Below are 14085 nucleotides of genomic sequence, written 5' to 3' on the forward strand. Positions count from 1 at the left end.
AATATATATTTTGAATTTTGAATTTTTTATGATTTTTAGATTATTTGTTGACGTGGTGAGACATATAAAATAAATAGTGACATATCAACATAAATTACATGTAGATTATCAAGTGGATTGTCACGCCAAAATCATTAAAAATTAATATTTTAATCAACATTTTTATTAACAAAAATAATTTAACTCTTTTTAAAAAGTTAATGACAAATTTTAATTGAAAAATGACTTTGTCAATGTAGATGTTGGGAGCCAAATTTATAATTACGACAAAAAATAAAAGTCTAAGCAACACAGAAAAATAGTGCTGTTCTTTTTTTTTTTTTTTTTTCCCTCTAACCAAACATAATGATAAAGGAGAAAGGAGACAGGAAACTACATCATTTTCACAGTTCATCACGCATGGGTTGCTGTAACGGGAGTCCTTTATCGGGAACTACATTACCGTCGAATCGACCTTGGTTAATACCCTCTTCTACAGCTTTGCGAGCAAGCTCTGGTTTTCCGGCCATACCGGCCTTTATGGCTGTGGTAATTGTCCTTTGCAACTTAAGTATGCCAATACGTTTTGAAACAACGTAAAGTACAGCACACGAGAAAAAGATGAATCCAACTACGAGTACAATCCTGTCCGGATAAATCGCAGCAATATAAGCCGTGACATCCTCAGATCAGTAGTCACTACTAGAATATAAAGGAAAATCTAACCTGTTAATACCTGTCAATAACATCATGGCGTTGCATTGTGGACAGTAGATTCCGAGTTCGCGACAACAATGAGCGGTGTCCCTTATATTCACTTTCAGCCTTCTTTAATACTCCCGTTGATTCCTCTAAACATTCAAAGCGTAAAATATAAGCAAACAAATCGTATGCACGTAACATCAGTCATCTCAGTTTCCGACAAACATGATAGTGTCATTTGCAAGTACCGAATTTTGCAACACCGCACTATTTTTCAGAAAGTTCCGTTAAATAAACATTTCAGAATAGGGATATGACCACATACCAAAAGTCATGAGTGTGTTTGTGCTTCTTTCGACCTCCTATACATACGTACATGTAAAGCAACAAAACCATAAGGAACCACATTATAAGACCATTGATGATAAATAAAAATGAGGAAACGGAAGACAAAAATCATGTTACTAACCTGAACCATCAATTGACGGGTACGGCGAAGGCTCTCCGTAATGCTTTCTGCTGCAGATGTCATCCCCGCCTTTGTCCTGAAAATGATTATGAATTATAAACATGCAGAAGATTATTCTATTCTTTGTTCAACAAAGCTACCGTATAAAATACAGGGATTCTAAGTTGGTTACAATGTCAATGAACACCAAAGCAAAAGAAAAAAGAAACTAATACATACTGCAGATTGCGCCGACGAACCGTGGATTCTTCTCCACCACCCAGCAGAAGTTCTCTCTACAAAACATACATAAATATAACCGATTTATCGAGAAAAGAAAAAAAAAAACTTACGACATGTAATTAACAACATGTCTATCAAGCTTTATATGGAAACGTAATGATCGTAGGACACTGTCAAAAACAAAAAGATCTTATACATCAAAGGGCCATCACCAAGGAATTGCATTGTTTTTATTACAATTGCGGACATAACGAATACTATTACGGTCAATTACGACACAGCAAAGTGAACCAAAACCACAAAGAACGACAATTCATGGCTATTACTATCAGTGGTACTGGTAACAATCCCAGAAAGTACAAATTTGAAGCAAAATCTCAACGTTAGCAAATGGAATTTACTTACCTCTTTTTGAGCAGTTTTCCTCATATTATCCTTTGCTTGCAAATTCGCATTCCTCAGATTCATTCTCAAACTAATCACAGCAATAACAATGAAAACCTCATTAGTAATTGCAATTAACATACAAACAAAAAGCTTTGCTAAATTGCAACTAAACCAATGTTACCAAGAACGCAGATCGGTCCGTACAAGGAACGAAAGTTGGAATGCAAATCTGCTACTTATATGAAACGTAATTCAATAGGGTTAGTCTTCTACGATTACGATATCCGATTTCTAGTAACAAAGCTAAATCCAAGTAACAATAATAAGAAAACCACGAACATTGGATTTTGAAGCTTAAATCTTTTGAAACAATAATAAAAAAAGTAAAACCCGGAATCAAATAACCAAAAATTTCGCATCTTTGATTCGAAAATCTCAAAAGTGTTTGTGTGTGTGTTGGGGGGGGGAGGTTAAATTTACCTTCGGGATTGACTTCTCCAAGTTTTGAGCAAAGCTTTAGCAGACTGGACCTCATCACCGGTAGGAAGTTGTGGAGCGAGAAGATCAAGATTGAATTGCAATGAATTAAGAAGAGCCAAACCGTCTTGAGCCAATCCGTTTAATCTGGGCAACGAATTTTTGTTCTTAGTTTCCTCCATTGTTGAGTTCCCATATTCCTGAATCTCTTTTATATGTTGTTGGGTTTTTGAATAGGCTTCGTCCCACTCTTTCTTTGTCTTCTCCACTTCTTCCACCATCTTGTCCATTATTTCTGTTTTTCAATTTTCGTTGGGTGTTTTTTTGTCTGTTTGAGTGATGGGAAAATTGAAAGGAAAATTTGGGGGAGGTTTGATTTCAGGTATCGCCGATGACAGGGAAGGGAAAAAACGTGAAGTAGACTTTAGATATTAATAAAACGTTACCGTATTGTTATTTGGTAATTATATATTTCATAAAGGTATAATACTAAATTTAGCTTTCAATGTTTATATATTTTGTCAATTTAATTCTTATTATTTTTTAATTAAATTTAATGATTAATCTTAGAAAAGAGTCAAATCATTTTATTTAATAGAAATGCGGATTAAAACTCTAATTTTCTAATGATGTTAACGTGTAGTCCACGTATATTTCATGTTGACATGTCATTATTTATTTTTTGTCATGCCAACAAATAATTTAAAAATATATTTTAAAAATTAAAAATTCAAAAAATATATAAAGTTCATAAAAAAAGTATAGAGCACTTGTGGATTTCCATGTTTAAAATATTAACGTTTTAGTAAGTATATTTGTTAAAAAGCTAATAATTTGACTATTTTTGAAAGATTGATGATGAAATTCAATTTTTTTAAAAAGGCTGACGGTCAAATTTAGTTAAAAAAAGAATAATGGTCAAAATGAAAAAACATGTAAATGTTGAGGGCTAAATATGATATTATACTTGTAATGACCTGGTTTTAGTCATTGTCGAAAAATGTAGTTTTGAAGTCAGATTTTATAAATCGAATTATAGGCAATAGTAACCGAATTATTGAGTGATTAAATTGTAAAAATCATTAAATATAACACAAAGAATAAATTGCAAAGTCTCATCACAAACGAGATTTGATTAAAGAAATGGAAGACGCCTTATATAGCCATCGTTACTTCATGATTATTGCCATAAGATTCATGGCCATTCTTTTCGAGTTAGATAAGGAAAAATTAGGTTTTAGCCCTTGGATTAATAATGTCTAAACGTTAATTAAGTTACTAATTGCCTATAGAGTGAGTGGGAGAGAATGAATATTATCATCATCTTCTTCCCATTGCCGTTTATGCTAAAACAAAAAAGAAATTTTTTTTTCACTAATGTTCATGCCATTGTCGAACGTTAATTAGCAACATAGGTGAGTTCTTTCTTTGATATTTTTATAAATTTATGATAATTTAAGCTTGATTTAGTTAGCTCAAGTGATGGATTTCTCAATTGTTAAATTTATATCAATTTGTCATTGTTGAGTTCATTGTTAAACTAGTTTAGATATGTGAATTAAGTTTGAATTTGAGTTATGTTATATGGTTAAGTTTGTGACATTAGGGGATTAAATTTAATATAATGAAAGTTATTGAATATCTATACTATAGGTCGAAAGCTTGAGGTCTCTAGTGAATAAATATGAAGTCGAATTTTGATTTAATTGAGAATCTCGAAAGATACAAGCTTTTTGGATATTAAAGCTTCGAGGGACTAAAATGAATAGATTGCATTTCATATTTAATGGATGTGTTTCTATGTTTGATTTGTGGAAGTAATAAGTTTTCAATAATTAAATTTATCGTATATAGCAAAAGTCACGGTCGAAACATTTAGGAATAAAGGGAATGAAAAAGACATATATGAGTTGCCCTAATTTGGTTTGTGCTTCCATGATTTTATTTCAATTTATGTCCTAATGTAATAATTGTTGCTTTCTATCATGAATATAAAAATTTAACCATGATTAGATGATTTGTGAAATTATGACCAGATGGTTATTGATTTGTTATGAAAATGCATATTTTTAAGTAAATTTCCTATTAAATGGTTTCAGATAGAGTTACAGGTATAGTTGGCATACTATAGGATCCATATACATCGATATTGTAGCACTAATTGTGTATTACTTTGGTTGTATACCGATGAGTGCTAGACACGTATTACTACAGTTATATACCGATGATCCAGGGTGATTATATGGTATTTGGTGGTCTAATATATATATCTGTCTTAAGTCCATGTTCAGTTAATAAGGGCTACAATATAAGTAATTCATAATGATTCAATTGTTATGTGAATTAAAGTATTTGAATAGCTATGATTGAGTTGATCATTTTGGACATTGATGCCAACCAAATGGTTGATAGCATGTGAAAGATCATACAAATTGTGTATTTACGAGTCTTGGGGGCCGATGAAGTTGTAAACGAATTGATATATTCGAATTGGTAAAATGAGATAAAAATTATATGCAAATTCTTGAGACAATGCTTCTTGATGTATACTTGATTATATATGTAAACGGGTCAATTTGCCCAGATCCACACCAAAACCCAAATACAAAACAATAATAAACCAAACTAATAAATAATTAAGTCCAAGTCCAAAGTCCATAACCCATTACAGACCCAAAACCATTACAGTGGCCCAAAACCCAAATACTTAGAATCCAAAACGGACCAAAATGCTACAAACCCAGCTCGATAACCCAACACAACAGAAACAAGCCCCAAGGGCTTGTTACTCGAACAACCAGCCAAACAGAAACCCTAAGGTTTCCACTCTAGCGCCGCAACCCTCAGCCCACAGCGCTATACAGCCTCCTTGTGCCACGGCCACGCCTACGCCTCCACGTCAACGAGCTGTACACCACAGCTAGCCCTGTACCTCCATGCCTACAAACAAACAAGAGAACGACAGCAAACACGAAAAATTTTGTATTTTTATTCTTTCGGGTTTCAGCTATAAAGCCAAGAGCTTTTCAATGTATTTTTTTTACGCATATTGAATACAAAGAAAGCAGAAAATTTTGAGAAGGTGATTTTTGTTTAAATTTCTTGAAGTTTTTGCATTTCTTGGGTTCATTTTTCTTCAAACCATTTATCATTGCATTAGAAAACAAAGAAAAAGTGAAAGAGGAGCCTTACCTTGCGAATAGGCCACAGATTTCTTCTTTCGCTTCGTTGAAATCGAAGCCTAAAAGGGATCTCAAGGCTAAAAAGCCATCCTCCCAAGGTTCGAATACACTGGTCACCGATTGTAGTGACGGATCGGCGTTTGAGCAAAAGGGGATTAGGGTTCGGCCAAAAATGGAAAAGGGGAGTGCTTAGTTTTTTTATTTTTGGTTCCTAAATGGCTAAGTGTATTAGTTTTAGGGTTTGTTTTTGGTTTTAATAACGGATATAAAACAGCATCGTTTAGGGCCTGTTTCAATGGCTCTAAAACGGTGCCGTCTTGGCCAACCCATTTTGACCCGACCCGATGGCCCCCAGGATCCGCGCGTTTCCGCAGAGGGGATATTTGCGCGTTGGTCCTTCCCCTTTCGCGCTAACATTCAATTAGGCCTTGTTCACATTTTCTTTATTTTTTTAATTTATCCCTGAAGTTCGCGTATAAATGCAATCTAATTCGTGGCTAAACACAGCGTTTTGGGATTTGGTATATTTCCAGTTTTGGTCCTTGTGCATTCGCTCGCTTTGAGCTTCAATCCTTCTTTTAATTTCAATAGTCTATTTTATTTATTAAGTATCCTTTTTAGTTTAAATTTCTTTAATTGAGTCCTTTCGATTTGTACAATTCATTACTTTTTAAAATTTATTTAATACTTATTTTTTATATTTATATATATATATTTGATTTACCATGATAATTTTACCCCTTTTTTATATATAAACTCTTTATTTTAAGACTTTTTTTTATATTGTATTGTTTTAAAAAATTTCGTATAATATTCCACTTAAATGTTCTTATATATTATTATACATATGTAGCTCATGATAGAGTTTGTTTTTATTCCATATATATTATTAATCCTATGCTACTTTACATGCATAATTCCTTTTAAACATATTTATATATATTTGTGTGTGTGTTTTTTAAACTCATTATTTATATGATTCATATCTCAAGAACATATCTTATTATATATATTTTTAGAACTTTTCATATTTTTTACATATTATTTAAATTATCTTTTATTATATGTACATTGTCAATTTTAAATAGATGTATCATTTTTAAAAAAAATAATTTGGGTATGTTGTTTGATTCAAATTTCTTCCTTTATAATATCTTTTTAATAATCATTTATATATTATTAGTTTTATTTTATACATGTAAATTATTTCAAACCCTAGCATGTATAGTTCATTTTTAAATTTTATTATTATTAATGGTTTTTGAATTGTTGCACATTATATTGACTCCTAGTGTTCGTATTATTTTGTCTATTATGTATTGTTTTTTAGTTTTCATTTCATTTCACACATAACTGCTGCATATTGTTTACTCTTCATTTGTATTATCCATTTGTATTGTCATTTCAATTGTTATTCATCTATATTTGAAAATTTGTTGTATTTCCTTCTAATATGTTTTTTTGGTGAATTATATTTTAGTTTCTTATTAATGTTTTAAATAAGATATGAACTCATTGCCATGATGTGTTTATTAATTCATTTTTTATGTTTATACTATTATTCTTCACCAAGTATAGTACTTTATTTGTGCGTATTCTCCCATGTTTATAATTTCTCTTTTTGTTTTATAATTTCAAGTCAAATTAATGTGTTTTAAGTTGGTTTTACAATTATTCATTTGAAAATTCCTTAAAACGAAGGCAATGTTTGATGTTTGGAAATTCGAGAAATTGTGCCCTATCGTGCTGGGTTTCGATTTCCCGTTTGTTCAAAATAATTGAATATTCCTTTAGAATTTCACTCATGTTTTCTAAATTCTAAAACAAGGCAATTTCAATGTTTGGAAATTCGAGGAATAGTGCCCTACCGTGCTGGGTTTCGGTTTTTCGTTGGACTAAATAATTGGGCATCCTTTTGTAATTTTCAGCATATAGGCTTTTAGAAATCGGAATTGATCGTAGTTTCGAGGGCTTAAAGGATCGTGTCCTAACGTGCTAGATGTGATGCTGTATTCCTTTGAAACAAGCGAATCTTGACATCCAATTTGAGTCATTCAAGTGTTTTAAAAGAAATCGTATTTCAAAATATTTTTAGACATAAGGACATTATTTAATCAATTCGGTACCAGTTTTAGGCGTAGCGAGGGTGCTAATCCTTCCTCGTAAGTAACCGGATCCCGAACCCGTTTTCTCAAATTTCGTAGGCCAAAATTGATTTAAATGGAATAAAATATTTCATTAAGGTGATCCAATCACACCAAAACAAAAGATTGGTGGCGACTCCACATTCGATTTTAAAAGTCGATCCCCGTCCATTTGTTTTTTTAAAATTCAAAAATGGTTTCGACAATATATATATGAAATTTCAACTAGTTTATATACTTAATTTGATTATGCATTGCTTTTGAATTATGTAAGCACCATTGAGCTCTTTTGCTTAGCCTGCGAATTTTTTTGTTTCCGTGTATAAATGACGTTTAGGTATTGAAATTTGGGGTAGATCAACAGCATACAAGACTCAAAATTTCAGCACAACAAAGTTTATGAAAGTATTTTGAATATTATGTTTTGATTTGGCATGTAACTAATGTCAAAGATAATTTTGAAGTCTATTTTTATGCTTGGTATCCATAACACTAGTGTTTGTAATCTAAAAAACCATATTTGTATGTGTGTTATGGTGTGGTTATATGAACATGATTATAAAGGCATGCTATGATCTTTAGTAAGTTTGAAATAATATTTCATGTATTGTTAGATTTATTAAAATAAATCTAAAATATAACTTAATAAACCAGGATTTGTCATGTCAAATCATCAAGAATAAATCAAGAACAAAACTAGATGCGGAAGTGTACCTGAATCCATGGATTCCTTGAAACTTTCTAGATCTTGGGGATTTGATCTTCCAAATTAGCACACAAAAAATTCAGAGAATATCTACTCTCTCTTTCCTAATGATGGGATATTAGAAAAGATATCTTGTGTATAATTTAGGGGCCATAACCCTAATATTTATAACCTTAGCATATTACTTCTAATCAAATTCTAATTAGCCCATCATTAATTAGAATTTAATGAGAAGAGTATCTACACATATTTGACCCATACTTTATTTAATAATTAAAAGCCCAATAAAATTCTAACCAAATTAGATCACTTTTAATTTGGGCTAACCTATCATGATAGTAAATAATAACACGTAATTATCTTTATTATATATGTGATGTCCAAATTTTCCAACAATCTCCCACTTGGACCACATATATGTACTGATTACTTTATAATTACATGTCATTATATAACATTATGAGCTCAAAATTTTACTATCATATCCAAAAGGTATTTCAACCAATCTCGTCCATTAATTATGTTAACATAGAACCAAGGCGACTTTCGTTACATATATCGTAACTAAATCCATCCATGATCACGTATATTAACACAACCAAATGACATAGATCAAGTATGGATGTGTAGCATGGAAATTACATGCAATATGATCTAAACATGTTTATTTCCAACTGGTCCTCTTTAAACTTAAGTGAGGTCAATTTCAAAATAATAAACAGAGTGAATAAACTGAATACTTTATTTCTGATCAGAAAATAACCAAATACATAAATGTATGAAATATAAACTCCTACTAAATCATGATATCCTCAAACAATGTAACACCCATGTGAGCAGTGTGCTCATGAAAGACCTTAGGTGGTAAACCTTTTGTGAGCGGATCCGCTATTATGGAGTTTGTCCCAATGTGCTCTATGGATATTTGACCATTTTGCACTCTTTCTTTTACAACTAGGAACTTTATGTCAATATGCTTTAACTTAGATGAACTCATGTTGTTATTGGAATACAGCACTGCTGATTTATTGTCACAAATTAATTTGAGTGGTCTTTCTACATTCTCCAAAATGTGCAGCCTTGTGACAAAGTTCCGTAACCATATTCCATGGTTTGATGCCTCATAGCATGCTACAAACTCTGCTACCATAGTGGACGAAGCTACAAGTGTCTGTTTGACACTTTTCCAAGATATAGCTCCTCTGGCTAATAGGTAAATATAGCCTGATGTAGATTTCCTACTATCTTGGCATCCAGCGAAATCAGAATCAGAATACCCTATGACCTCCAAAAGATCTGATCTCTTGTAAGTAAGCATGTAATCTTTTGTTCTCTGAAGATATCTCATAACCCTTTTGGCTGCTATCTAATGGTCTATATCAGGGTTGCTTAAATATTTGCCTAACATCCCAACAATGTACGCAACGTCCGGACGTGTACATACTTGAGCATACATTAAACTCCCAACAACTAATGCATAGGGAATCTTTTGCATTTCCTGAATTTCAAGGTTACTTTTAGGGTATTGAGTAAGACTAAATTTGTCTCTTTTAGCGACAGGGGTGTCACCTAGTCTACAACTCTGCATGCCAAACCTTTTGAGTACTTTATCGATATAGCTCTTTTGTGATAATCTGAGAATACATTGATATCGATCTCGATGTATCTGAATTCCTAAAATAAAGGAGCCATCCTCAAAATCTTTCATCTCAAAATGCTTGGATAAAAAACATCTTGGTTTCGTGCAATAAGCCTATATCATTAGTGGCAAGCAAAATGCCATTAGCATATAGAACTAGAAATATGTACTTACTCCCATTGAATTTGTGATACACACAATCATCAAAAATATTCATCTCAAAACCAAACGAAATAATTATTTGATGAAACTTGTGGTACCATTGACGGGAAGCTTGTTTGAGTCCATAGATGGATTTTGTCAATTTGCAAACCATATTCTTTGAGTTTTTTGACTCAAAATTTTTTGGTTGCACCATATAAATTGTTTCTTCAATGTCGCCATTAAGAAACACAGTCTTAACATCCATATGATGTAACTCAAGATCAAAATGAGCAATAAGCCCCATGATTATCCTGAAGGAGTCTTTTAATGAAATTGGAGAGAAAGTCTCTGTAAAATCAATACATTCTTTCTAAGTATATCCTTTAGCTACAAGACGCGCCTTATACCTCTCCATATTACCATTTGCATCCCTCTTGGTTTTAAATATGCATTTACAACCAATTGGTTTTACACCTTCAGGTAATGAGACAAGTTCCCAAACTTTATTGTCTTGCATAGATTTATACTCATCTTTCATGAAATCAATCCATTTTTGAGAATTAGAACTTTTCATGGCTTGATGAAAGTTGATTGGATCATCTTCCATCATTCCATTATCATCCTCATGTTCTTGGAGAAATACAATATAATCATCTGGAAAAGCATTTCTCCTTTCTCTTGTGGACCTCTTTAATGGCACTTGTTCTTGAGGTTGTTGAGTTTGTTCTTCTGGAACAATTACCTCATTTTGAATGGGGAGTTATTCAACATTGTCTTGTAGAGGTTCTAGATTCACTTCTTGATCAATGATAGGTATAAGAACCTGAACATCATCAAAAGTGATAGTAGGAATTGAGTTAAAACCCAATTCCTCCTCAAAAGCAATGTGTCTAACTTATTTCTCCCCCCAAACTCAACATCCTCAAAAAATGTTGCAGTTCCCGTCTCAAAAATATTCCTTATTATGGGATCATAAAATTTATAGCCCCTAGATAATCAGAATAACCAATAAAGTAGCTTCTTACTGTTTTGGAGTCCAATTTCTTTTCATGTGGCTTATAAGGCCTTACCTCAGCTGGACATCCTCAAATGTGAAAGTGCTTTAAACTAGGCTTTTTACCTGTCCAAAGCTCATAAGGTATTTTTGCAACTACTTTATTGGATACTCTGTTCAGAATGTAAGTTGCTGTCTTTAATGCTTCTCCCTAGAGGGACTCAGGTAAGGTAGAACGAGCAATCATGCTTCTTACCATATCTTTAAGAGTTCTGTTTCGTCTTTCAGCTACACCATTCATACTAGGTGATCCTGGCATGGTGCACTGTGGGACAATACCACATTCCTCTAGAAATTTCACAAATGGTCCTGGACATTGTTCACCTGAGCCATCATATCTACCGTAATACTCACCACCACGATCAGATCTAACGTTTTTAATCCTTTTTGTTGAGTTGATTCTCAACTTCAGCTTTATAAGTTTTGAACACGTCCAAAGACTGAGATTTCTCATGAATGAGATATAGGTACCTATAACATGAGTAGTCGTCTATGAATGTTATGAAATATTGTTGACCATTCTAGGATGCCATAGGGAATGACCCACAGATATCTGTATGAATTAATTCTAAGATGTCTGAAGATCTATTTGCACCCAATCTCTTGGTTTTGGTCTGTTTTCCCTTAATGCAATTGACACAGACATCAAAGCCTGTGAAGTCAAAGGACTCTAAAATACCATCAGACATAAGGCGTTCAACTCTAACTTTTGAGATATAACCCAAACGCCTATGCCATAATGATGCTGAATTTTCCTTATTTAATTTACGTTTAATATCACGTGATTCCACATACAAGGTTTCATTATAGGATGCAACTGTTTCTAGCAAATAAAGGTTCTCATAGGTATTTAAATAACCACTTCCAACAACATTTGAATTTAAAGACAAATTAAATTGATTGTTTTCGAATGAACAATAATATCCAAATTTGTCCAATGAATAAATAGACACTAAATTCTGTCTAAATAATGGTACAACAAAAGTGTCTTTTAAATCAAAATAAAAACCAGTTCTTAATAACAACCTAAAATGCCTAATTGCTCCTACTTCTACCGATTTTCCATTACTCGCAAAGATGTGTCTTTCACCATCACTTGGCTTTCGATAACTCAAGCAACCTTGCATAGAAACACTTATGTGAGTAGTAGCACCAGAATCTATCCACCAAGTGTTTCTAGGTACTAAAGCTAAATTAATCTCAGAACAGACCAAATTAAGAATTATACCTTTCTTTATGCGCCAATCATGATATTTGGTACAATCTTTCTTCACGTGTCCAGACTTATTACAAAAGAAACAACAACAAAAGAAACAACTCTCTTTAGCTTGTTGTTGTTTCTTTTGAGCTGGACCTTAGCAGCTTCATTCTAATATTTTCTTTTCTTGCCCTTGTCCTTAGGGGCATTGGCCAAATGAATACTTTCAGACTTATCACACTTTAACCTTTCTTCCTCTTGCACACAATGAGAAATGAGCTCATTTAGGGTCCATTTCTCCTTTTGACAGTTATAACTAATTTTAAATTGGTTAAACTGTGTAGGAAGCGATACCAAAACCATAAGAACAAGTAATTTCTCAGAAAGCTCGATCTTAAGTGCCTTAAGTCTTGAAGCAGTATGAAACATCTCCATAATGTACTCCCTTACGTTTCCTTGACCCTTATATTTCATAGACATTAAAGAAGTCAGAAATGATGTCATCTCAACCTTATTGTTTTTAGCAAAACGTTTCTCAATTTCATCAAGGAAACCTTTGGCCTGAGTAATCTCTTCAGATTCTGTGCCCCTAAAGGCTTCTGGAATGCTATGTTTCATGATCATTAGACTCATGCGATTTGAACGATCCCACCTCTCAAAGTCCCTATTACTAACAGGGGTGCTTTCCGCAGTGAGAGGTGCAGGTTGTTCTTCCCTTAGTGCAAGGTTTATGTCCATACAGCCAAGCACTATAAGTAAGTGCCTTTTCCATTCCTTAAAATTAGTTCCATTAAGCATGGGTATATAATTTATATTAGCAAATATTGTGGCAGCAGAAGATGAATTAGCTGAATAGAGAAAAAAAACAAGCTTAAATCAATATTCATAAGTAAACAATAAATTCAAGATAATGACTAATCCCATCTCAAGATACCAAACACTACATTAATATCAAGTCTTTGGATAGTAATATTAACAGTAAGCGGTACTCTTGTTGTAGCAATCAAACATTGACAATAAACTATTTCAAGCAATATTCTATTGTTTTATGTTAATGTTGTTAATTTCCAGCATGTGTATATTTATTTTATGAAATTATTCAAAGAAGACTCAAGCATGAATTGACGGAGAAGTAATTTCAGAAAGTCCCAGTTGAACCTTAGGAATGTGTAGGATACAAATGTCATGACATTAGGGTTTAAGGATACCATGTAAGACCATGCCAAGGTATGGAAATTGGTAAGGTTTCTAAGGCAAGGAAATCATGTAAGACCATGTCAAGGCATGGCATTTGTGAGTTCATAAGGCAAGGATACCATGTAAGACCATGTCAAGACATGGCAACGGTAAGTTTCAAAAGGATACCACGTAAGACCATGAAAAGTCATGGCAATGGTAAGGTACCTGTGTATCCTTAGTATTCCAAGTGGTTCAACGGGAAAATTTAAAGAGAATATCAAGGTAAGGTAAGTTAAGACGAGTTATGCTAAAAAGGTAAGACAAGTTCATGCTAGAAGAGCAAAGGTAAGTATATAATGTTCATGCATGCTTGATAAGGAAAAAGATAAGTAAAATGTATTAATAAATTTGATTAAGTAAGTAAGTATTTAAGTCAGTGAGTAAGTGAAGAAGTTTAAAATATGTCTATGACAATTAATGAAGTTGCATTAAGTAGTATCATGCCAGCTAGTAAGATAATTCTTATGAATATTGTTATTTATTTGCATGCAAACTTACTAAGCTTAATGCTTACCCCCTTTATTTTTCTTCTTTTTTATAGTT

General features: G+C 32.7%; 1 protein-coding gene across 2 annotated transcripts; it reads right to left on the bottom strand.

Moving 5' to 3' along the window:
* Nucleotides 1-236: 236 nt before the first annotated feature.
* LOC107940129 (uncharacterized) lies at nucleotides 237-2677 on the bottom strand. 2 transcript variants are annotated; one of them, XM_016873558.2, is made up of 8 exons: nucleotides 2240-2642; nucleotides 1941-1991; nucleotides 1778-1847; nucleotides 1370-1425; nucleotides 1151-1226; nucleotides 1007-1043; nucleotides 716-830; nucleotides 237-624 (listed from the first exon to the last, which is right to left on the bottom strand). In XM_016873558.2, exons 1-8 carry the CDS (start codon nucleotides 2524-2526, stop codon nucleotides 384-386), a joined length of 933 nt encoding a protein of 310 aa, XP_016729047.1. In that variant the 5' UTR covers nucleotides 2527-2642; the 3' UTR covers nucleotides 237-383. The 2 variants fall into 2 exon arrangements, with proteins under 2 accessions (XP_016729047.1, XP_016729048.1); XM_016873559.2 differs by lacking the exon at nucleotides 1941-1991 and having other exon boundaries at nucleotides 2240-2677.
* Nucleotides 2678-14085: the final 11408 nt, after the last annotated feature.

Source organism: Gossypium hirsutum, chromosome A02 (genome assembly GCF_007990345.1).
Source record: "Gossypium hirsutum isolate 1008001.06 chromosome A02, Gossypium_hirsutum_v2.1, whole genome shotgun sequence".
NCBI classification, from domain to species: Eukaryota; Viridiplantae; Streptophyta; class Magnoliopsida; order Malvales; family Malvaceae; genus Gossypium; species Gossypium hirsutum.